Source organism: Protopterus annectens, chromosome 16.part0 (genome assembly GCF_019279795.1).
Source record: "Protopterus annectens isolate FY-2018-M chromosome 16.part0, PAN1.0, whole genome shotgun sequence".
Classification (NCBI taxonomy): domain Eukaryota; kingdom Metazoa; phylum Chordata; order Ceratodontiformes; family Protopteridae; genus Protopterus; species Protopterus annectens.
In genome coordinates, this window is record NC_056750.1 from 419681051 (window position 1) to 419707583 (window position 26533).

A 26533-nucleotide genomic window follows, 5' to 3' on the forward strand; every position below is an offset into this window, starting at 1 on the left:
GCCAGTTTTTCCTCCTACATGTAATATTTCTCTTTCATAAAAAATTGGACCAAACACTTTTTTCTTTTTATTAGACTGATTAACATCTGAGCAGAATTTATTTATGGGTACTGTGGTCACTAGATGCCTTTCATATTTACTTTTCCCTTACAGATGCTTTCAATTTTCTGATTATCAAGTTATATGGTCTACACAGAACTCATTTTGAACCTTTACCAGATACTATGAGTTTTCTTTTTCTTTCTCAGTAATATAAACTGAGTTATATTCCACCAAGGAGAAGTATACTTCTCATGTCTCCTTGTGGCATTTTTTTTTTTTTTTTTACATTTGTTAAGATGCCCATTACAAAGTTATCCCAGTTTACACTAAGCCTCTCTATATCAGCTACTGATAAATCAATACAGATAATCTTATGTATCACATCTAGATAAAAAATAGTGACTTGTCAAATATGATCTTTGGCAGATGCTTAACTTGATTCTATCTTATCACTTCAAATTCAAATGCCATATGCTCTGAGTTACCTAGTGGACATAATTTTTTTCGCTTTAGTTATCTTATCAGGGATTTTAGTAAATAGTAAATCTAAAAATACGATTTGACCCCGTAGGATAATTAACAACTTGGGTAAAATTCTGAAAGGAACGATACTCCAAAAATTCATCCTAAACCACTCTCTCAGCTATACTTTTCATCCAGTTAATTTTAGGAAAATTAAAATCACCCAATTTGATCAGGCAATCTGCTTCTGAAAGCTTATTTAGCTCTTCTACATACAAATGTTGCTGCGAGATAGACAAGGTCAGACTTTTGTAACAAATTAGTATATGCAAAGGTTTAACTTTAGGATCAATAGTTAATTCTAGGAACATAAGTTCCTTACTGTGGTTAACGTCAAATGCCCTAGTAATTATTGTGCTACATACAAATGCTGCCAACTCCACCTCCCATTCTGCTACTTCTCAAACACAGAAATGTTTGATAATCATGCAGACAACCCCCTACGCAGTCCCATGACTCTGTGATCACAACCACATCATATTCACAGTCCCATGACTACTTATCAGTTCTTTCATTTAGCTTCTTAAGACTCCTATCATTTACGCAATGGATCTTTACAGATGCTGTCAATAATCTGTAAATCATTCCTGACGTAACATTTGGGCAACATCTAAACAATGTTTTAACAATGTCATAGATTTCCTTACTCAGTATTTCCCCCACAGTAACTCACATGGAACTTGTTATGAAAAAGATTCTCATGTCCACAGAAGTCGTCCCATGTCCTAAATCAGAGCACAAAAATTACAAAACCATGTATTAAATATTCGAGCATTAGTAAACTGATAGTCCAACAAAGCCAGTGATTGAAGAATTTCTGAAAAAAACACAAATTTAACCTTTTTTGAGAACATATTTCAAAAGTATCCTGCTCCTTTCTATATATGTGCAACAAAGGTGTCTTTGCCAAATCATTAACACCAGCATGTATAATAAGTGAATCAAAAGTTGTCCAATCCAATAATAACTTCAATAAACCTGAATAAATGTCCACCAATTTACTACCTCACAAACTGGTAACTGAGATGTTTTCCTGATCTATATTGCTCAGGAGTCTAGTGGATAATCTAATGATATAATCTCCTATTAATAACACTCAAGGAGAGCAGATCCTTTGTAAATCATTTTCTTCATATCTAATTCTAAAGCCACTCCCAGCATTTCACCTTTTAATTCTCCTGTTATGAAAGTTCCTCTAAACTATGCTCTTTGCTATCACTATCTCTCTTAGACTTTTTCATTTCATTGTTTCCTCCTTTTATTATTTGACTTGTGTCCAAGTAACCTAGATTACCATAACCCTTCTTGACTAAATTCATAAATGACATAGGTCTTTTCACCACTGAGTATCAGAAAACTCAATTACTTTGGTTTGTACACCCGTGTGACAAAATATTATATTACTACTATTTATTATAATATTTTGTTTTGTTAAAACTAAGTTGTTTCCAGTCTGTGTCCCTTGATCCACAGTGAAACAAACTTAAATTCAGCAACATAAACCCCATTTGTATTGTCTTTAAGGATATGAATTCCAACTTCTACAGTTCTTACATATGTTTCACCTCCTATACTTAGTTCCCTTCTGAGACCTACTTCAGATTCCAAATCTACACAATTGCTACATTTAATGCATGTGCTACTATCTCTATCGACTAAATTCTGGTCTGTCATGCTATACATTTTACAATGACAACAACATACAACTGCTTTTTCCTCAAGTAGAGAATATAGACAAAAACTGGACAGTTTATCCATGCGAATACATAATTGAGCAAAAATATATAAAATGATCTAAAAAATAAAAACAAAAACAAGTTAACTGAACCTGCAATAATATCACAAACTCTACAGATTCACCATTATTTTTTTAGCAGCCTTTCCTGCACCTATCACACACATCACATTACAACGCAACACAAGCTTAAGTGTCTATGCGTGATGAGCAACTGCGCTTGCTAAAGGCTGCTTACATGGAGCTCTCTTTTTATAACTGACCCTGTCAGCTATCAGCTGATTAAACACACAGCCCCCCCCCCCCAGTTAAAGCACAAGAAAACAAAATAAAAAAAGACTGGTTCTTCACTCCTTCAACTGCAGAGTTACTTCTAATAATGTAAAATAAGACAAAAGAACAGTAGATTGGGATCTTCAGAGAACAGGAAGGACCAAATGCCAAATAAATAACTGGAATTTGTGGGAATAATGCATGCAGAATAATGTTCACAAGGGAAATATTTAAGGGAACAGGAATTAAACAATTTATGCAATGGAGTGAATGATAATTGTTAAAAAGAAGACACGTATGTACAATGTATGAAAATAATGACATCTATTATTAAGGTATGTGTTCTTTTCTATCAATGTATGTGTATCTGTATCAATGTTTAAAACATGAAGATTTAACAAAAGCTATTTAAGAATAAAAATGTCCCTCCTCTAAAATCTTGGATTTACTAGTCGTCTATAAAAGGCCATATGGCAACTGCTCAAAGGCAGGCCATAAAGAAAAAATTCAGGACTTCTAATATGATGCTTGGGTACAACAGCAAACATGTATATTATCCCAGTGGAATGTGCTTCTTTGAGAGGGAACACTACCTTTGACTACGAAGGAATTACATAAAAATAATGGCCATATTGCTATGACTGATACTGCACCCCCCTCTACTAACCACATTAATAATCTTTCAGAAGTCATCCTGTAACTGCACTTTATTTTCCCTAAAACAATATCCAGAGTCTGCATACTTCTGACTTCTCACTAAGAAGAAAACATACAAAATAGAAGTCACAGTAAAGTACAGTTATGTACACTTACCAAAAATGTAGATGTTCGAGTGAATTCACTGCTGCAGGCATCACATTTGGGTTATTTGCCTGCAGGTAGCCCTCAGCCGGCCTGAATACCAGAGTCTTCAGATTTCTGCGTCGGATGCTGTCGCTTCTTCCCTGACGTCAGGTCGTCAGGGGTATAAAAGCCATTACATCAGTTTTTCTTGCCCCAGATGTCAGGTGCCCCCACAATAGGAAGCAATTATATGGCATGGTACACCCCCATCAAAAAGCATATACACAAGAAAGGATAAATATACCAACAAGAAGGAAAGGTAGAGCCAAGAGAAGTCAGGGGGCTGGAGGGAGGGTAACCAGGACTGCAACAATGAATACACTCTAACATCTACATTTATGGTAAGTGTACACAACTGTACTATGTTCTTTGTGTTTCATTGTTGCAGTCATCACATTTGGGTTGATTCCCAAAGCTAAGGAAGGGAGGAGGAAGTTAAAGAGCATTAGGGCCAGCTATTACGCCCTGCAAGACTGCAGTGGCAAATCCAGCTCTGGATTTAGAAAAGATAGGCATGTGGTAATGCTTGGTGAAGGTATGTAGAGAGCTCCAGGTAGCAGCTTCTAGGATGTCCCTGGTAGGGACTCCTCTGAGAAATGCCGCAGAGGTAGATGCAGCCCTGGTGGAATGTGATCTTATCCCCTGTGGGGTAGGTTTTCCATGGTGCTTGTAGCAGAAATGAATGAATGGGCTATACATTTGGAAATGATTTGCTTTGAAATGGCCTTCCCCTCTGCACCTGCAGAAAAGCCAACTAGCAGCTGTTCAGATTTTCTGAGAGGCTTAGTCCTGTCCAAACAGAATCTAAGTTGTCTGTGCACGTCCAGAGAGCGTAGTATTCACTCCCCTTTGTTTTGTGGATTAGGGAAAAAAGTAGGCAAATGAATGGACTGATTTAGGGCCACACTAGTCACCACCTTGGGCATAAAGGAAGGATTAGTCCCGGAGGGAAACCCTGTCCGCATGGAAGATAATGAAGGGTTCCACTGCCATGAAGGCCTGTAATTCAGACACTTTTCTTGCTGAAGTGATGGTTAGAAGGAAGGCTGTTTTCCAAGAAAGGAATTTAAACTCTGCTGTTGCAGCTGGCTCAAAGGGGAGAAGAGTGATCTTTTCCAATACAAAGTTAAGGTCCTAGGCTGGAGTGAGAGCTGTCCTGGAGGGGTCTTAAATTTTTGGCCCCTCTAAAGAATTGTTTTAGCAAGGGGTGAGAGAAGAGGGGTGGCTCAGTATTATAATGTGCTGAAATGACAGAGGCATGAATTTTAATTGACGAGAAAGATAGGCCCTTGTGGAGCATTTCTGTTAAGTACTCTAGAATATGAGGTAAGCTGGGCACTGTTGTGCCCATCTCCTGAGCCTGGCTCCAGGAACAGTATCTTTCCCACTTTTCAGAATAGGATTTTCTAGTACTAGGCCTCCTTGCCTAGAGAACGACATCCAACACCTGCTTACTGGGGGATGCTGGAGGAGAGCTCAAGGAATTAGCCAGGCTGCAAAGTTCAGGGTTTGAAGCTGAGGGTACAGAATCTGGCCCGCTTGCTGGGACAGCAGGGAAGGGGTCTGAGGCAGGTGCCATGGTTGTAGCAGTGTCAGACTGTGCAAGAGGGGGTACCAGTGCTGACATGGCCAGTCTAGTGCAATCAGTATTGTCCTTGGCTTGTCCTGTTTGATCTTTAGTAGAACCTTCGAGAGGAAAGGCAGAGGGGGGAAAGGCATAAACCGACAGGCTTTCCCAGGTCAAGGACAGGACATCCACTGTCCAAGCTTGACTGTGGGGAGTTCTTGTGCAGAATTTGTTCAATTGGTAGTTTTGAGGGAAGGCAAACAGGTCTACCTCTGGAGTCCCCCCCATTTGTTCCTCAAGAGGTTAAATATTTTGGAGTCTAGTTTCCATTCGTGTGGGTCCATGAGATTTCTGCTTAAGTCGTCTGCCAGTGAATTTAGTTTGCCTGGCAAGAATTGTGCTTGTAGGTGTACTTGGTAGCTCAAGGCTGTGTTCAACAGAGCCATGGCTAGTCTGCAGAGAGAATACGAGTGGGTTCCCCCCTGCTTGTTTATGTACCACATAACTGTGGTGTTGTCTGTCTTTACAATAATTGTCCTGGAAGAATACAGTCTTTGAAGGCTGTCAGAGCATTCTGTACAGCTAACATTTCGTTTTGATTGATATGCAGGTGCATCTGTCTTGGGTTCCATTTGCCCTGAATGCACTGCCTTGTCATGTGAGCCCCCCATGCATAGTCTGATGCATCTGTTGTTAGGGTTTGGGCAGCAGGGGGTAGAATGAAAGGGAGTCCCTGTTGTGGTAGCAGGCCTCTGCCCACAAAAGGAACTCTTGTCTTCATACAAGGAATGATAGAAATCATTGTTTCCAGGTCCTGAGAATGTTGACACCACAGGCTTTTTAGATACCATTGGAGTTTCCTCATATGCAGTCTTGCATAAGGAATTAGTAGAATGCAATAAACCATGAACCCCAGAGCTTGCAGTATTTTCCTTGCAGATAGCTGGGGTTTTGTGGCCAATAGTTTGAAGTAGGTTGTCAAACTTTTTTCTCCGGAGTGAGGAATGCCATCTGGGAAGTTATGTTCAAGCTTGCTCCCAGGAATACAATCTGTTGGCAGGGTACAAGGTGAGATTTATTTTCATTGATGGTGTACCCCAGTGAGGTTAGAAGTTTCTTTATGAATGCCAGGTGTTGTAATGGCAAGTCCTGGCTTTCTGCCTGAATCAGACAATCGTCCAAGTATGGGTAAATTTGAATATTTCTCTGCCTGCAAAATGCAATGGCTGGAGCTAGACACTTTGTGAACCCCCTGGGCGCAGTAGATAAGCCAAAGGGTAGTGTAGAGAACTGAAAGTGCATGGAGCCCACCCTGAAACGTGGGTATTGTCTGCAGGATCCTCTTATTAGGATGTGCAGGCATCCTTGGCTAGCATAGGAAGAAGCTGTTGAAGAGTTAGCATTTTGAATTTTGGAACCACCAGAAAGGTGTTGAGAATAGAGAGGTCCACGATAGGATGCCAGGAGTTGTCTGTTCTGGGTACCAGAAAAAGTCTTGAATAAAAACTTGTCCCCTTTGCTCTTCTGGGACAGGTTGAATAGCCCTGATACCGAGAAGAGAGAGAACCTGCTGTTGGGCCTCCACCCATTGATTTGAGGGTAGGTCTGGCCAACCATTTGGGGTTGGTAGTGTGTGGAAGTGGAATCTGCATCCTTGGGAAACTATGTTCAAAACCCATTTGTCCTGGGTAATGAGTTCCCAGTTTTTTGCATGCAGGGCAAGCTTTTCTCCTAAGGGAGCAGGTAGTTGAGCAGGGCTTGGAAGAGTTAAGGCTAAGTCATTGTGCCATTTATCTGTAGGGGGGAGGCTTACTACTCCCTGCTTTGGAAGTGGGAGCCCCCCACTGCTTAGATCTGTGCATAGCCTGAGACTGTAGCCTAGGTGGTCTGCTCTTCCGGGGTTTGGACTGAGAAGGCCTGGAAAGGACCAGTTCTTTGAAGGCCAATGCCTACTGAATCTGGGAGGCTGTACTTGTAGGAAATCTTTAACAGTTTGCATAGATTTAGCTTTTTCCTCCATCCTTTTGAGGACGACTTCTGCTTTGTTGCCAAAAAGGTGGTCTTGGTTTAAGGGAGCATCCAGTAATTTTGCTTTAACATGATCTGGCAAGTTTTGTTCCTTAAGCCAAGCATGCCTTCTAAGTACAGACCCAGTGACAGCAGCCCTACAAGATGCTTCTAAAGCTTGAAAACCACATTGCAAAGTATGATCTGGAGTAGGGACTTCATTTGTCAGCAACCTTTGGGTCTTAGATCCGATATCGGATCCGAGCCGGCAACTTATTATACAGCTATGGATCCGAGCTCCTAGCTCCTCCCCTCACCCATAATCCCCTGCCAACCCCAAATGACCTCATCTAGTTTGCCGCTCTTAGATGAGACAGCTGGATTTTGAGCTCTTGGCGATTTATCAGATAAGTGCTTCAAAACTGTAAAATTAGAGTTATTTTCTGCATTGTTTAAACAGTTTGTGTGTGTTTTAGATTTCCCTTTCGTTAATTTCTTTAATTTTTAGTGTAAATACTCTCCTCGCTGGTCGTAGTGTGCGTGTGTGTTGTGTTTGGAGACCAGTGTGCTTGCGTAGATTACTTTAGTTTTTTTTGGGTTATGTCAGAGGCCCCAAATCCCATTTTTTCCAAGTGCACCGAGTGTGGCCATAAGCTTTCCCCGGCAGCTGGCCACACTCGGTGTGTTCGGTGCCTTGGGGTTGAACACCTGTCCTCGGGGTGTGCCATCTGTGCAGCGTTCAACCCCAAGGCACTGAAAGATTGGAGGTCGAAGCTGATCCTGGCAGGACTTCTGCCCCCGGATTCGGCTTCGTCCTCCGCTTCTCCCATGGCACCTCCTCAGCCCTTGGTGGTGGCCACTCCTGCCCCCTTCCCCCGGCCGGGATTCAAACTCCCACTAAGGCGCCGGAGGACAGAGAGGCCAGGAGGGAGAAAAGGAGGGAGAAGCACCACAAGCGGCGGGCCGAGGCCTCCGCTTCGGCCCCCCCAGCTAAGCGGGCTTCTCCCTCCATGGCTTCCATGTCTCCTCCACCTCGGATCCGATCACCTTGCTTCTCCCTGGGACCCGAGGAGGAGGAGACCCGATCTCCATCGAGATCATCGAGACGGCATTCCAGACCCGCCTCGGTGGAATCGTCGAGATCCACTTATAGCCTTTCTGATGCAGACTTGGACCGGATGATGAGAAGGTTCATCCAGGCCCAGCTGCAGATGGGAGTGCTCTTGCCTCCCCCCCCCTTCGGGGGGGGGGGGGGCTCGACACCTTTTTTTTGCACCGATAGCTCCTTCATCCGACCCGCTTCCCGGGTTCGGAGTGCTCGGAGCCGGGCAGTGTTGGAGCCGGGGGTGGGTCGGCACCGACAGTACTGGGTACTTCGGATCCGACCCTGCCTTCGAGTCTGTCGTTTCCATCGTTGGATCCGACCTCTCGGAGCCGGGGGCTGAGCTTCGGATCTAAGGGACTCAGTGTGCCTTCGGCTCCGGCCAGGTCGGAGCACACGGGTCCTTGGGATCCAATGGTCTCTGCGCCGGTTCCGATCCCTTCATCGGATCCGAGTGGGAGTCGGCTTTCGGAGCCGAGAGAGAGCGGCTCCCCCTCGGCCTTCGATGTAGTGGAGAGGGCTCTGTCGAGAGCATCCGGACCCCCGGTCCTTGCCACGGCTCCACCCTGCACTCCCTCTCTGCTGGGTCAGGCTTCCATCACCCGGCCACAGGGACAGCCTGCTTTGATGTCCCAGGTTGTTCCATTGGAACAGGATAATGCTGGTGAGACCTCCTCGGACAGCCCCCCCGAGGAAGTGCCTCACAAGCATAAGTGCAAGAGGAGGCACGTGGACTCCCCCGAGTCTTTAACAGAGGACACGGACTTGGATGAAGGGGAAGGCTCCCCAAGGTCACCCCTGAGGATGTCTCCTTTGGAAACATCATGGAAATGCTCAGGATCGGGGGGGGGGGGGGTCTGCCCCCAAGGCTTCCTCCGACGAGTCTGTGTTTCTGGAGGCATTCGAAGCAGGCCCGTGTACCTCTTGGATGTCCCCTCCGGCCGACCCCCTGGTGGACCTTATTACCACCAGGGCGTGGAAGGAGCTGGACACTGTGGAGCCAGTCCCTAAACGCCCAGATAGGATTTTGAGCCGCCCCCCCCCCGCAGACCGGTCCCACTGGAGCAAGGGTCCCCCCGTAGATGCCATGTTGATGGCGGCAGCCACTATGAGGGAACTAGCTCTGGAGAGCCCCTCGGTCCATCCACCGAGCAAGGAGTCCCGCTCGATGGATCACCTTGGGAAGCGGGTATTTAGTTCAGCGACCTTCTCAGTAAGGTCCCTAAACTACATGGCACATGTCATCAGGATGCAGTGAGATCTTATTAAAGAATACGCTGCCCCCCCCCCCCCAGAATCCATGTCGCCGGAGGACAAGCAGTTGTACTCCACTCGTATGGCCACTCTAAGATCTATTTCCAATACCTCTATGCGGCTGTTGTCCTACACCACTGAGGGAGCCGCTAGAGCTAGCGGAGCGGGCCTAGTTATGAGACGCCAGGCCTGGCTCTGACATTGTGACTTCGCGGAGCCCTTTAAGGCATCCTTTGCGAATGCCCCCTTTGATGGTTCTGCCGTGTTTGGCAAGACCATTCGCGAGACACTTGTCCACAGCGAGGAGGACGGGAAGACGTTGTCTGCCATCGGAGTCCGCTTCTCTGCTCCCCAGAGGTCCTTCTCCAAGAACCAAAAGGGACAGAAAAAGATGTGGTTCCGGAAATCGCAACATTCCCAACCTGCTCCGGACAACCAGTCCTTCCGTGGCAGAGGAGGACAGGGAGGACGCCGCCCTAGAGGCAGAGGGGCCCCGAGAAACCTTGGGTCCAGAGAATCCTTCTCTGATCGGCCCATGCAACAGCCCTGAAGGGTTGCCCGACTGCTCCACTCTGAAGGCAGTCGGGGGGGCGTTTCTCGAGGCATCTGGCGGCATGGGAGTCCATCACGCTGGGTGCTTCGGATCATATCTAGAGGTTACAAAATCCCAATGCAACATGTCCCCAGACTCAGGAACCTCCCCAATGTACCACCCGGTCAGAGGGAGGCTGCAGCCGCAGAAATCCAGCAGCAGCTAGAAAAAAGAGCCATCCAACCCGTCCCCACAGACCAGCTCGGATTAGGGTTCTACTCCATGTTCTTTCTGGTGCCAAAAAAGACGGGGGACTTGAGACCAGTTCTAGACCTTTCCCTCTTGAACCAGTCGGTAACCAAGGAAAAATTACGAATGGTCACTCTTCAATCCATTCTCCCCCTCTTGCGGGAGAACGACTGGATGTGCTCAATAGACCTCAAGGATGCATACTACCACATTTTAATGGACAGACGATCCAGGAGGTTTCTCCGCTTCCGGCTGGGAGCCAGCCACTATCAGTTCAGGGTCCTTCCCTTTGGCCTCACCACAGCCCCCATTGTGTTCACCAAAGTTTTAGCAGTGATAGCAGCCCACCTGAGACTCCAGGGAATGCAGGTCTTCCCGTACCTGGGCGACTGGCTCCTGACCGCCCCAACAAGGCATCTACTCTGCTCAGCCAGAGACTTTTTTCTCTGCCTAGCTCCCTAGTTGGGCATCACAATCAATACGGACAAATCCTCCCTTGCTCCGACACAAGTGATAGAGTTCAAAGGGGCCAGATTGGATACGAGAAGTCTGCGAGCCTACCTCACTTTGGAACGACTACAGAATCTGAAACTTCATGTGCGGGCCATCCTCCAATCAGAAGCTCCACCGGTGGAATTGGTCCTGAGGACACTGGGCTCCATGGCAGCGGCAATAACGCTTCTTCCATGCGCTCGTCTAAATATGAGGGTACTACAGTGGACCCGCCAAGTACAATGGTCCTTTCAGCTTCTTCCTCTCAATCACCCTATCTCTATCAGCAAGGCTTGCAGGAGGGCCCTGTTATGGTGGCTCCAGTCCCCAGACCTCCATACAGGCCAACCCTTCTGCGCTCCACCTCCTCTCGTCATGGTGACCATGGACGCTTCTCGCCTCGGGTGGGGGGCATTGCTCAGGCAGAACAGTCCAAGGCACGTGGAACGACACAGAGACCTCCCTGCATATCAATGTTCTGGAGATGAGGGCTGTGCTGTTAGCGTTGCAAGCACTTCAGAACCTTCTCCCCGTAGGAACTATTGCGATACAGACGGACATGTCATTTGTCTGGTACATCAACAAACAGGGGGGAATCAGGTCTCACCCTCTCTGCCGAGAGGCCATGAGGGTGTGGGAATGGGCGATCTCCACCAACCGCTTTCTGATCGCAATGCACATTCCGGGACGGGCCAACATTCTGGCGGACAAACTCAGCCACACCATTCTTTCCCCTTACGAGTGGTCTCTCAATTCCCGAGTAGCGAAGCGGATATTTGCAAAATGGGGGCAACCCTGCTGCGATCTCTTTGCCTCTCCCTCAAATACAAAATGCGACAGCTTCTTCGCTCTGATTCCCCCACCAGGGGAAGCCCAGAGAGACGCTCTAGTGCATGCTTGGCCGCCCGGTCTACTTTATGCCTATCCTCCTCTACCCCTAATGCTAAAGCTATTGCAGAAAGCCTCTCGGTTGGGGAGCAGAATGATCCTCATTGCCCCATTCTGGCCTCGGCAAACTTGGTTTCCTTACCTGTGGTCTCACTTGGTGAATCCTCCCTGGATTCTGGATCCCAGCCCGGATCTAATATCCCATCCATCAGGCTTACCGACCCCGAATCTGGACAACCTGAAGCTGACAGCTTGGCTGCTCCAGTTCCACTCTTAATCAGGACTCCCGGCATCTCTTCACCAGTCAAAGCCATCTTGGTGGCAGCGCATAAACCTTCCACCAGGAAAGTTTACCGCAGTAAATGGAGGCGCTTTTCCGTCTGCGTGGAACATCATAATGTGGACCCCTTCACTGCTCCGTTAACGTCCGTGTTGGGACTTCCTCACCGGACTTTTTCAGCAATGGGATAGCTGTTTGACAGTCAAGGTACAATTGGCAGCCATCTCCCATTACCATGTGGGACATGAGACAGGTCCTTTGATGTCAGCTAAACTATGTAAAACCTTCCTCAAGGGTACTTTTCTGCTCAGGCCCCCTATCAAAGAAGCCATACACCCTTGGGATCTATCACTACTTCTTCAAGCTTTGACTGCTTCTCCCTTTGAACCAGCTGCCTCGGCCGAACTTAAATATCTGTCTTGGAAAACAGCATTCCTGGTAGCCATCACTTCAGCAAAGAGAGTTTTGGAACTTCAAGCTCTTTCCGTGAAACCCCCTTACTTGGTTTTTCATCAGGATAGAGTGTACCTCAGGACCAATCCCTTCTTTCTACCCAAGGTGGCCTCAGAAACCAATATCAATCAGTCCATCAACCTACCAGTTTTCTTTCCTAATTATCAAAATAAAGGAGAGTACAAGCTGCATTCTTTAGATGTGCACAGGCAGCTGCGTTTCTATATTCATAGGACTGCTGGTCACAGACAATCCGATCAGCTGTTCATCTCCTTTGCCAAATTCAGTTTGGGTAAAGCCGTTTCGAAGGTCACCTTATCACGCTGGATTTCCCAATGTATTCTTCTAGCTTATGAAGCTTCTGGGAGGCCCGCACCTCAGGGAGTACGTGCACATTCCACTCACTCCATATCTACTTCTGCTGCCTTTAGATCTAGAGTTCCCCTTGGATGATATTTGCTCGGCAGCCACTTGGGCCTCATCTCATACCTTTATCAACCACTACAAACTGGACGTCATTTCCAGAGGGAGAGCATCCTTTGGCTCCGCAGTGCTCCGGAACATCCTTCCATGATGGCTGCCCAAGATTCAGGTAGCTGGGGACTCTGTCCCAAAGGTTGCTGACAAATGAAGTCTCTACTCCAGATTAAGAAGTTATGTACTCACCATAACGTTCCATCTGAGTAGGTGACTTCATTTGTCTGCAATTATCCCCCCATCCTTCCCCCTGGCCTTCAGAAGAGTTAGTTTTGTTTGTATTATCCTGCTTTTTCCTGTTGGGATACCTTCCCAGGTATATGTAGGAGGGCAAACTTGATCTGAGGTCATTTGGGGTTGGCAGGGGATTATGGGTGAGGGGAGGAGCTAGGAGCTCGGATCCATAGCTGTATAATAAGTTGCCGGCTCGGATCTGATATCGGATCCAAGACCCAAAGGTTGCAGACAAATGAAGCCACCTACTCAGATGGAACGTTATGGTGGGTACATAACTTCTTATTTACCAACTTGTTCTGCAGAATGCATTAAATCTTGCAATTCTTTGTGTTCAGCACAGTCAGAAATCAACATAATTTTCTGTTTAAGTAGTCCCATAATATGCTGCTGATACTTAACATATGAAACTGGCAATTTAAAGCCCTAATGGCCAAAGTAGCAGAAGTGTATACCTTCTTACGCCATCTATCTAGAATCTCTATCAGAAGGGGTAGGATTTTTGGCAGCAGTAGCCTTAATGCCTTTTGGTCCTTGGAGAATGGTCTCTGGATCCGCAGAAGGATTCTTGAAGAGGAACTTGTGAGAGTCAGGTACTCTGTAGTACCCGTCAGGTTTTCTGGGAGCTGGAGGCTAAGTGTCTGGGGTAAGGCTAGATTCCAAGAAAGCATCATCTACAATGTCCAGAACAGGAGGGATATCCAAAGGCCTGTGTTGAGGCAAGAGTAAGAATTCCCCAAGTCTCTTTTTGGACTCAGAGTAATCCTGGCTTTCCCAGCGGAAACGCTCCCTAAAAGTATACAAGGTTTCACCAAAAGAAAAATCTTCTGGAGGGGAAGCAGACAGAATGGAATCCTCTGTATCAGAATCCTCATAAGTAGATAAGGGCAAATCCTGGTAATCAGAAGGAGCAGAAATATCAGATTCCTGATCAGAAGAATCAGAAAGAAAATCAGTTCTAGATATCTTGGAGGGGGAAGTTTGCCTTTCCCTAATTAACGTAATAAGGTCTTCAGCCATTCTAAGTATTTGTTTTTGAGGCATATGGGTCTGAGCCTGCAGTTTGGTCGTTGGTTTTCTAGGCATAGTGCAAGTTTTTGGCCTGAGGAATTCGGAACTTCTGGATGGAAATGATGGCATTGGTTTAATATGAATGTAGGCCTGAATACAACATCAGAAGCCGGTGTCTGTACAGCGGCTCCAGACCCATCCAAGGTAGAGACATCCGCAGTTTCCATAGTCGAAGAAGCATCGCGCGGCATACTGGACTCCAAATGGGTCTCAGTACAGGCCTGCAAATCTGAAGTAACGGGTATCAGGGGCTGTGAAAGCGCCTCACTGAGTACCGGCGGACTGGCGACTAGCTTAACAGAAGTGTTGTTGGCAGTTTTGGACCTATGCAATCTATTCTCTGTCTTTATCCTTGCGTTTTTTCGGAAGATCGGTAGTCGGATGGCTTAACGAAGCCATTTCGGAGTACATAGATTGAGTACGAAAGTAACTGGCTGCAAAAATGGCCCAATGACGAATAGTTCGGGCATTGAACAAGGCACAAAACCGACAGCGAGGGGGATCGTGGTCTGGGCCTAAACAGGGGATGTAGTAAGAATGAAAATCTCTATGAGGTATTTGCTTTCCACAGGTAAGACAATTAACTTTTACTGACATCAGTTGGAGCAAGAAAAAGGATCGCTAACAGGGTACTTATCTTTTTTGAAGACTTCGGGTCTGAAACTCGAAAATGAAAATTTCAGGAGATGGCCAACCGACACTTGTGAACTGCTTCTGCTTCGGGCACCACATGGCAAGAAAGATTGATGTAATGGCGTTGGCTACATGTTTTATACCCCTGACAACCTGACGTCAGGGAAGAAGCGACAGCATCCGACGCAGAAATCCGAAGACTCTGGTATTCAGGCCAGCTGAGGGCTACCTGCAGTCAGATAACCCAAATGTGATGACTGCAACAGTGAAACACGAAGAACATCATACTTTAGCTTGCTGCTGTTGGACATATGAACTGTCAACCAACAAGCTATATTATTTTCTTTTCAACAATGATCATGTAAAAGTCTCTGGGATGTCATTTGCAGCATACTGTCTCATCAACTACCCCAAAAAAGACTTTCACCATCTGTGTAAACATCCATTTGATTGACAGAAAAGTGAAAGAAACAATGACCACACCAATCTATTTCAGCCTCTCGCTCTTAGACATCCCCTTCCACAAACTAGTCAATCAATGCTCATTTTCCATAAATCATGTAAGGGTCATTTGCCTTCATAAACAACCTGCCCTACCCCAAAACAAAACAGCTACTTGCTGTCCACATTTCTTTTGTGTGATTGTGAAGAAAGCTGTAGGCATAATGGCCTCAATAATGACGTTCAGCTTGTTATTCATAGAGACATTCAATGCCCTTAGGATAACCAGATCACAAAACTGCTCTGTTTTTCACTCATGCCCTGTATTTTACACATATCCTGTACGTCTGCCTCCCTTAAAAAGACTGTCACTTTTGTAACTCTCGCATGCTAGGTTGTGGAGAAAGTGAAAAAAAAATCACAGCAATGTTTTCAATTTCTAGCTTTTAGACACTACACACTATCCCCAAACCCCAAGCCACAGAATGATCACTTTATATTGTGATCAAAATAACCATCCTTGACTTTAAGCAGCAGACTGTACCATCTACCCAACAACCAGTTACTTGCTGCAATCACTTTCACTGTCTGACAGCTAAAAGTGGTGAAATAAAAGTTACACATTGACGTATTTAAACTTGTTACCATAAGGTACTCCACCCCAAATCAACTGTTATGTAAATTAAATAATAAAATAAAATTAATATAAGTGTATTGTATGCAGAGAGTGTGTACTGTTATATATGCCCACAGCTCTACATGGTTTTCTGCCAGAAAAAAAAGTGAGAACAAAATCATAGTGCCACTTCCTGCTACTATGCTTGTGGGGTAGAGGTGAGAAGTAATGCTAATAAATAGTATGACCATTCACTTCTGGGTTAAATTTCCTATTGATTTTAATGTGAAGCTGAGGACAAATTTCCTATTGATTTTAATGTGAAGCTGAGGACAATTATTTAACTGGTACAGTTACTTCATTAGCCAAATAATTATCTCACATATGTGTTGTGAAACAGTGAAAGCTTTTTCTTATTTTAAAATTGTGTTCCTACCAATTTTAAAATAAGAAAAATGCACTAAAAGCAAGATATAATCAGTTCCCACACCAGTGGTTCAACCATGCAGTGCCAACACATACCTCACAACTTGCAGGCAAAGTGTTAAATGAATTAGTTTGCTAAAAGCGCCATTAATCATACAGTTTTATCACTCCTACAGTGCTTATAAAATAAATCAAGATCAGCACATCAACTAGATCCAATAATCTCAAACTGACTTTGAGACTCAGTAGTAGCAGTAGCCTCATCTCCATTCAAGTTTGGAAACCTTTAAGCTCTATAAACCACCAAAAATAATCCAAGGGGTGACTTACATACAGTGAAATACACTCCTTTCACTTTCATTTCAAAAGAGAAGAAAGTCTGCAAGCTGGAACAAAATTACTACAATTCTAACCACAATAAATTCCACCACACAATTCTATGTTGCCAAAAATAACATACTGACACAACAGAGTTACGATATAATTTTGCATGGTCTGATTAGCCACAGTTGCCCCCAAGTACTGCAGGCAAACAGGAAAAAGAGAAAAATGTAGTTCACATATACAATTTGTATAATTCTGACAGTCCACTATGGTCCAAACCACCTATGTAAAAAAGCAAAAGATTCAACAAACAAACAAAGAAAAAAATAAACAAATAAATAAATAACAAATGGGAAAAGGTAAGGAATCTAAGACTAGAATGTGACCGTAGTAGAAGGCATTAGATTAGAAGAGTTTTGAGACAGACTTCTGAGATGATGGAGGTTTTGCTGTCTGCATGAGAATGGGAAATCTTCACTGAAAAGCTTGAAAGCAAGAAATATGAGGTGCTGCTAGGTCAGGTGAGAACAGGCAGTATTAGACATAAATAAAGAAGGAAACAGGAAGCTAGATGACAGGATGTGTGTGAAAAGATAGGGGAGAAAGGTAAAAAAACAGACACGGGCAGTGGTTTTCAGAGGAGTGGAGGCAATGGGGTAGAACAGAATATGCTACAGCAAGAAAGTGAGAGCTGTAGCAAACAGAAGGAAAGCAAGGCCAAATGTGACCATAAATGAGCCAGAAACACAAGACAGCAGGAAGGAAATGGGTCAAGAAGGACATTTAGGGAGACAGAAAGAGCAAATGGCAGGAGAGACAGAACACTTAAGAAATCTTGTATAAAGAGCAAAGGAAGTAACCAGATATATAATGAGGAGTAAGCTAACCGGCGCAGACAGTAAGAAGGGCTGGTGGTGGCAGAAGTACAGGAGAGAGTTTACAGAGAAGAAGAGCAGTGGCATGGGGTACACAGTGAAGACGATGACATCTCATGTAGGGACAGAGAAGAAAAGGAAGTTTTGGTGACCAGAGACTCAATTACACAGAAAGTTGAGCATCCTGGTAAGGGAAACAGACCAAATTTAAGTAAGACTAGCTTCAGGGCTTAAATGAGGGAGGAGGTGACCAAGGTTATCAGCAGGGGGGAGGGGTGGATATAAGGTGTGGTGCATGCATGCATCAATGACATGTCAGTGGAGACCGATTAAGTGACAGCAAACATGGTTAAGAAAGATGCTAGAGAGAAACTAGGAGAAGGGGTTGCAGCCAGTCTTCTCAGAATTGTTCCTGTATCAGCAGTCAGTATGCTGAGGAAAGAAGGGATTAGGAATTATAAAAACTGGTTGCAGCATTGGCCAAGATAGAAAGATACAGGAAAATTTGACAGAGATCAGCTGCATGCCAGAAGACAGGCTACACCTTACTGTAGAAGCAACACCAGTGCTTAGTGTTGAGTTGGAAAGGTATATCATAATGACTGTACATTTGAAATTAGGTGGAAGAGGAGATAAGAGTGTTACTGCAGCAGAAGAGCAGGTAGGCACTCAGGTAATAAAAAGAAAAAAAAAAACAGATGCAGTATATACAAAAGTAGCAAGCAAAGGTAAAGTGGACTGCAACTTGGTAGTGTACTACTTTGCAATGAAAGGGGTCTAGTATGAAGATGGAGAGTTGCAAGAAGTGATACAACATGAGAGGGTGAGCATCACTGGTACTAAAGTAGTTTGAGCCAGTAGCAAGAGGTTAAGGTGGGGGTCATCTAGATGCCTCAGTACAGACTGCTCTGGAATGGTAAAGAAGGGAACCAATGTAAGAGTAGCAATCTACATAAATGAGAGCATCTAATATGATGTCATAAGGAAGATAATCACCAAACCAAGAACTGAGCAGGGAAACAGGTAGGGTAGGATCAGAATCTAAAGTAAGTACCCTGGAAGTTAATGAAGAGAAAAGGAAGAGATGGAGTATCAGTACACCAAATTATGCCCCAGAAGTATGAAGAAAAAAGGATGAGAGATGGCAGGACAGAGTAAAGGAATGGGATAGGTGAAAGACGGTAATACTCAGGAGGAGCTCAATCTGATAGAAAATGAGAAAATTCCAGTCTTCAGCACAGGCAGGTAGCATTAGCTGACTGATGCCTTGATCTATGACAGATTCCTCTAACTAATGAAGGACTACATCATAGAGGTAGAGTTCTCGATTTGGTCCTAACAAAGTCAAATGGGGCCATTAGTTGTTGAAAGGCATTTAAATTATCGTCTCCTGAAGAGGTGTTATCCTACTCCTCATCCCAACTCTCCAATTCTTGAAAAGCTTCACGATTATTACTTTTGTATTTCTGTTTGGGTAGAAGTGTGACACTTAGATAAATGTCTGCCTGTTCATTTTAAGCACAATAAAAAGAAGCTATGTACTCACTATAGCATTCCATCTATGTTGCCCATTTTCATTCTTCCTCAACTAATGGGCTTGTATCCGATCCGCAGATCTGAGTCGGCCATTACACTAGCTAGTGGCCACCAAAAACCTTTCGAGCTCCTTCCCTACCCAAAATGCACCAATTCCTAACATCACTCCAATCCTATTTGCTTGCTTGACAAGAAGACTATTATAACATGACATAACTAGAGCTCAACACAAAGGACAGTAGTGTCCTTGAAGCCCCTCCTTCCTCCAGAAGTCAGTCATTAAAAATGGTGGGGGTTGGTGAGTGGGGAGTTGAGGAAGAATGAAAATGGAAAACACAGATGGAACATTATGGTAAGTACATAACTTCTTTATTTGATGTTGTGAATTTTCATTCATTCCTCAACTAATGGGACAGAGTCCCCAGATACCTAAAATCTTGGGTGGACTCTAAGGAAGGATATTTCTGAGTACGGTTGAGCCAAAGGCTGCTCTACCCCTTGAGACCAGATCTACTTTGTAATGAGTGACAAATGTAAGAAGATATGGCCAAGTTGCAGCCACATGTACATCGTCCATGGACGCTCTAGATGGAACACAGAAGTAGTCATCACATACCTGGTTGAATGAGCTTTTAAAGGTTTTGGTAAGGGGAGATTCAATTTGTTACACAAAAAGGAAATACAATTTGTCAATCATCTAGCTAAAGTTATCTTTACAACTGATTCACCTAATTTAGTATGTGCAAAGGAGATAAACAGATGATCTGTCTTTCTAATTTCTGTTGTTCTGTGCAAGTAAAAATGTAATTGCGTATGGACATCCAGTAAGAGCAGCATAAATATTTGCCTTTATTTGCAAATATAGGAAAGAATACTGGCAAATTAATGAATTGGTTGATGCTGGATTCTGACACCACCTTACAAAAGAAGTAACCGTTGGTATGTAACATTACCCTATCCTTATGAAAAATCAAACAAGGAGGGTTAGAAAATAATGCCTGAAGTTCTGAAATTCTTCTAGCAAATGCAATTCCAACTACAAAGATAGTTTTCCATGTCAGGAATTTAAGATCACATTTTGCTGCTGGTTCCAAAGGACAGTGAATTAAGGCTTGCAGTATCAAATTTAAATCCCAAGGGGGAGTCGGGTCTTTATAAGGGGGCCTTAGTAGGAGAGTATCTCTCAAGAAGGCTTTGCACAGCTTACAGGAAGCCAGTGAAGAATTTTGAAATCTAACATGAAAATTAATTGCTGCTAGCTGGACATTTATAGTTGATGAGCTAGCACCTTCATTAAATAGACTCGCCAAAAATTCCAGAAAAAATTGAACTGGAGCTGAGAAGAGTTCAATCTGACTTTGCTCTGCCCAACAAACAAACCTGTTCCATATACCCCTGTTAAGTTTCCTAGAAGAAGGTTTATAGGATGATAAAAGTATGGAATGGACAGGGGAAGAAAGCATTGGTTGTCTGGCTATTAAAGGAATTGGAGAAACCACGCTATTAGTTTGAGGCTTGAGCTATATGGGTGAACCATGCCTGTTGGGTGGGACAGTAGGTCTGGAACTGGATCAAGAATCCAAGGTAGATACTGTAGGTGAGGCCAAAGTAAGGGAAACCAAATCTGTTGAGGCCAGTAAAGCGCACAGAGGATTACTTTGCTCTTCAACCAGGCTGCTTTCTGCATTTGTTTTTAATTTGGGAATTAAGGGGATTGGAGAGTAAGTATATAGAAGACTGGGGGGGCCAATCATGGAGTACAGCATCCCTCAGTGTTTCCCCCAGTAGGGGGATTAGGACAAAACAGCTGCTGCACTTGTTGTTCAGGGGAAAGGCAAAAAGATCGCAGTAAGGCTGGCCCCACAAATTGAAAATCATATCCATCACTTTGTTGTCGAGGGACCACTCATAAGTAATAAGATGGATGTGCTCAGTTTTGTCTATCACACTGGACTTCCCCAGAACATGTGTTGGCATTAGAAAGCAGTTGGAAGATATTGCCACACTCTAAGGGCTTCTTGACACAGGGGATAAAATCTGGTTTTCCCCTTGTTTGTTGATGTACCAAACTACTGACATGTTGTCTTGTCTGGAATGCAATTGTTCTGAGAGGATGAGAGTTCTTGGAAGGCCTGCAACACCAAACGCACTGCTCTCATCTCCAGAACATTGATATGTTAGTTGGCCTCTTAGGGGGACCAAGTGCCTTGGACTGTTTTCTCCAGAAAAATGCCCCTCTCCCAACCCAATCTGGGAAGCGTCCATGGTCACGTTAGCCTTGGGCTGAAAGAGGATGATAGGATGGCTTTGTAATACCTACTGCATCCACCAGCAAAGGCATCTTTTGCATATCTGAATTATCTTTATCTTTGCTGACATGGGATGAGAAAGCACTGACCATTGTGTTGCTAGCATCCATTGTAGAATTTACATGTGGAATCTTGCTAAAGGAACTAAAATTATTGCTGTGGACATCAATTTCAGGGCTTGCAGAATCAATTGTGCAGAAATTCTGGTACTGCAAATTATTTTCCTGACCTGCATCTTTATTGTTTGCACTCTTGATAGAGGAAGAGAAGCTACCATAGATACTGTGATGAACACTGCCACTATGAATTCTAATGTCTGTGTCATTTCTAAGTGAGACCTGTTGTAATTTATGGTTATTCTGAAATGTAAACATGTCTGTAGCACTTGAGCTCATGCTTCTACAAGTCGATGCCTAGTTTGGAGGTAATGAGCCAGTCATCTAAATATGGAAACACTTGGAGTCCTTGCAGTCTCAAGTGAGCTGCTACTACTGCCATACATTTGGTGAATTCTCTGGGGACTGTGGTGAGGCCAAAGGAGAGGGCTCTGAACTGGCAGTGACTGGCTCCTAGCTGGAAGCATAAGTACCTTTTGGACTGTCTGTTCATTTTTATGTGATAGTACGACTCCTGAAGGCCTATCGAGCACATCCAGTTGTCCTTGCCCAGAAAGGACAGAGTGGATTGAACCATGACCATCCAGAACTTTGTGTATCGAACTGACTTGTTCAATAGACTGAGATCCAAAACTGGTCTACAGTCCCTGTTTTCTTCGGCACTAAAAGGAATCGTAAGTTCTGAATTTAACTTGGTCTGGTGGGACATCTTGGATGACTCTTTTTTTCTTAGCAGCATTTGGACTTAGTGTTGCTGCTTTCCTCTGACTGGGTGGAACATTGGGAAATGTTCTTAACAATGGAGGGGGGTAAGGAAAAGGGAATTATACAACCTCTGGAAATAATCCTCTGTACCAAACCGTCTTTTGTTATATCTAGCCAGGCACTCTGACACAGGGATAAACGACCCCCAACTGCCTTCAGAGGTGGGCAATTGGGCCTCCTTTCAGGAGCGATGAAAGGGTCTGTTAGAAAATGAATTTCTAGACCCCTGGTTTTGCAGGCTTTCTCTGCCACAAGAGCATTGCCCTCCATTACACCTCTCCCCTCTACCTCTGGGGGATCTATCTCTACATGTGTCCTGGAAAGGACCTTGGGACTTTCTGAACCATATTTTTCGACCTCCCCACTGATTTCTGGAAAAGGTCTATTGAGGGGTTGAAAAATGCACACCCACTGCAGAGGGGGTCTTTCCATCTTTCTCACACCTGGAGTGTGTGTCCTTCACTATGGGGCCAAACAAAGAAGTGCCATCAGAAGGAGCATTGACAAACGAGAACTTGAAGGGCTCCACAAAATCAGACAGGTGCATCCAGAAAAGCATCCTGATGGAAACACCTGAACCTGTGGCCTTTGAGGCACCTTCTGCAGCGTGCGAGATGAGCCTCATGGACAAATTAGATATAGCTTCGAGGGTAGCCAGCTGAGAGACTATGAAGATTGAGCCTCAGCAATTTCGGTTCCAGAAAGAGACTTTGATAGCTCTTTAATCAAATCTCTTTGATGTCTTGTAAAATGTGCCAGATAGTTCAGCGATTTGAGTGCAAAAGTCGCTGAATCATATACATGCTTCTCAAATCTGTCAGTAGTCCTACTCTGTTAGAAGGATAGACAGTGGAACTCTGTTCTGCAAGTTCCTTTTCTGTAGCTGCTGCCATGACCATTGCATGTACTGACACCACTTTACCCCATAATTCTCTCCATACTGGTGGAACTAGAATCCGGTCTGATCTCTTGGGAATTGGCTCAGCCAAATCAGGTTCCTTCCACACCTGCCTAGAAACCAAACCAATGAGCTCATTGGTGGGTGGAATAACCCAGGAGGTAGACATGCCAGCTGTAAAGGCCTCCAGAAATACTGATCCCCCCTTCAGCTTAAGGATCTCAAGAATGTCTCCAAATGAGATGTCATTGGGTGGTGATTTTGGGGACCCCTCTCTTTCATGAAAATCAGTATTCTCAGTGACTGACTCTTGCGGAGAAAATGCCTCCTTTTGCACTTCCTCTTCTTAGGGACTTCCTTGGTGGGATGGTCCGGGGATGTTATCAGAAAACATTAGAATACCCTGCTGGGTAGTTTGGAAGCTTTGAGCTGGCTGTCCCAGTGGGATAGAATGTTGAGGCTCAAAGCATGAAGACATCTGAGAAGTAGAGGGTGGATTTGAGAGGGTAGGTTCATCTGACCTGCCAGGGCAGAGAACACTCTCTTCACAACCTCGAAAGCAGATCGCTCTGGACAGAAGGAAGACAATGGAGCAGATGGCCCCACCCCCACCCCCGCTCTGAAAACAACGCACGACAGATACTGCATTCTTCTTGTAAGTGTTCTGGGCCCAAGCAGTACCCACAAAATTTATGAGAATCAGAAAAAGTCAACTTGTGCCCACACTTTTCACACGTTAAATTCCACTGATCCTTTTTCAGACATGCTGAGAAATAGGATACCACAACAACAATAATAGCTAAACTTTTTTTTTCAAAACAAGAAAGGAGAGAAAAGCTAAATATCAGCAATGGTAATTTGAAGGGATACAAATATTTGTACAAAGAGAAGAAATATACCAAATATGGTATTAAAGAGATACACCATGCGTTAAGGGATAGGGAAGGATAGGGCTAGGCCAACAATGGAAAGAAAAAAGTACACTCTAAGGTGTATGGAAAGTAGAGATCAACAGTGATTATCAAATAAATTTAAATCTAAAGATTAAAGTTTTTTTTTTTAGAAGCTAATAAGCAAAAAGGACTTCTCTCCCACTCAACAATTCGAGAACTAAAGGCGACCACATCTAGACACGAAAGTGGCAACCGAGATCTGAGAGATGTTAGGGGGTTGGTATATTATGGGTAAGGAGAGTTTTTTGGTGGCCATGAGTTAGTCTAACGGCCAAGTTTGATCCGAGGATCGGATCTGAACCCATTAGTTGAAGAATGAAAGAAAACTGACATCAACTCATGCTATACCTTACAACAAATCAGAGCAAACTTCTGATAGTTAAAATGAAAAGAACTAAGTATCATCTGGTATAATACAGAATTTTTATCTGTTTTAGAAAGCTAAGACTATTTAAAATGTATTATCAGTGCACAGTTCATCCTATGGTTTCTTCTACTGCATCATGCACTGGAAATTCTCTACAGACCATCTTCTTGTTAAAAAAATGTAACTTTTAATTTAGAAATTCCCCAGACATAGCCAAAGCTACTCCACTAACCTCTAGATATGACAGGAGACTTGTGGCTTGAGAAAAAAAAAGTCTTCATGTAAAAAGGTTCAGGTTTCAAATCTCAGCACACAAGCAGAAAAGCAAACCTTCACATCATAAGCTGACAGAAAAATCCAGATTTTATGCATAGTATTTTGAAAGTATCAAGATGAAAAGTAATAAAATCCCAAGCAAACCAAAATTTGCTACTTCATCAACTACTTTAAAAGTCTAGTACAAAAATAAAAGCATCCTACACCTTTCCATTAGGAGTGTGTCAGAAACTAAGTGAACACACCCAAGTGGGCCACAAATAAACATTAAATAGAGTTAAGACAACGGAAGTCAACAAGGTGATACTTGATTCGTAAGGGAAAAATGTAACTTTGAAAGCAACAAATAGACTGCCAGAAGTCATTCCTTCATATTTAGGCACATAAGTTTGTCACAAAAAATGGAAAAAAAAAAGTATATCCTTCTAATGCTCTGTCATGCAGTAAAGCCATCAAAACAGACTCAGATAAACTTAATAACTGTTAATTGCCAACAAAATCATAATTGCAATATAACGTTTCTAGTCGCTCTAAATACAACTTTAAGAAAGACTATCCTTTCCACATGAGTAGTTCTAAGAAAGGATTAGTTCCTCTATCCGATTTATTGCTCTCTGTCAGGCAAATGAGCTACATCTCAGCCAGTCAGTCTTTGAGGGGGCTATTTAATGATGAAAAAGTGTAGGGTGAAGGGCACTCCCACTTACACAAGACAAAAAAGAAAGCCTATGTATTACTGGGGAAAAAATAAATGGAATGAAATATTTTTTGCAATTACAGATAACAGTATTAATGAAAACTTAGACATCCTATTGTACTTCAGCTATACATTCACTGAATTTAGTGACCAATTTTATATTGTTCTGATGATATAATATCAGAATTAACAAAATACTAAATGCTTGTCATCTAATTCAGGAAAGTACAAAGTAGTTATCAACCAGAAAAATATACCAGAGTAGTAATATAACCCAGCTAAAGTAGGGTTGTTTTTTTTTGGAAGGGGGGGGGTGCTCAAGTTTCAGGCAAACAGCATGCCAAGAAATGCCCTTAAGTCTGATGTGCAACACTGCACAAAGGCAAATTTCTTTAGGTGCTCTGTTCATAAACATATCTGCCCTGTCCCACAGGGGGTACTAGAGAGAGTAAAGAAAAACTTACCTGCAAGCAATGATAGGTGGAAAGCCATCACAAATCAAAAGCTCTTGAATTTGATTATGAGTGACACTGGTTTCTTCAGGCTAATCTCCACTGGAACGAAAAAATCCACCTCACAGAGATATATATGGAAAGAAGGTGACTTGGACTAGGAATGAATAGACTGGTTTATGAGGCAGTACTCTAGATTAAACTGACACCAGTTTGATAAAGGGCCAAATAATGATATCTTAAAAAGTAGTCCTTCTGCTTTCTCTAGTAATGCAACTAGCTAAAAGGCCAGGGACAAATTTATAAAAATAATAATTCTACTGTAATAAAAAAAGGGCCTACATCATAAAATAAGCATGCAATTAAATCAAGACAATTTTAAGCAAAAAGGTACTCACTAATAATGGTAATAAAGCTGTCCAATTTTAGATGCAATTTCTCCAATCTGCCATCTTTTCAAGCCGTACCTGTTGTCCAGCACTTGTCTAAATAACAAAATAATGTAAATAAATAAAATGAATTAGTATAATACGTCACTATATAAATACATTTTGATACACAAAGCATGCATACATTTTACTATACAATACATTTTACTGCTTTTTGAAAAAAAAAAGAATTAATTATAAAACATACCTCCCAATCCAATGGGAACCCAGTCAATATTAAAGAAAAACGGGCAAGCTAAATCTACTAATGATAAAGGAAATGGCAAAGGGAAGGGGCTTATAATGCTTCAATTATGGAAGTGATGCAAGAATGGTGAGACATAGCATTGGTACACTTGAGATAGACAACAGGCCAAGCAGTGAGACCCAGGAGCAACCA

At 43.5% G+C, this 26533-nt stretch overlaps 1 protein-coding gene across 8 annotated transcripts in view; it reads right to left on the minus strand.

Annotated features, from left to right (window-relative positions):
- SCAI (suppressor of cancer cell invasion) overlaps positions 1-26533 on the minus strand; it is a 2763600-nt gene that overhangs the window by 1466824 nt on the left and 1270243 nt on the right. For all 8 annotated transcript variants that reach the window (XM_044058030.1, XM_044058027.1, XM_044058025.1 and 5 more), the window contains one exon: positions 26104-26190. In XM_044058030.1, coding sequence (XP_043913965.1) covers positions 26104-26190 — 87 coding nt within the window. The remainder of the gene's footprint in view (positions 1-26103; positions 26191-26533) is intronic.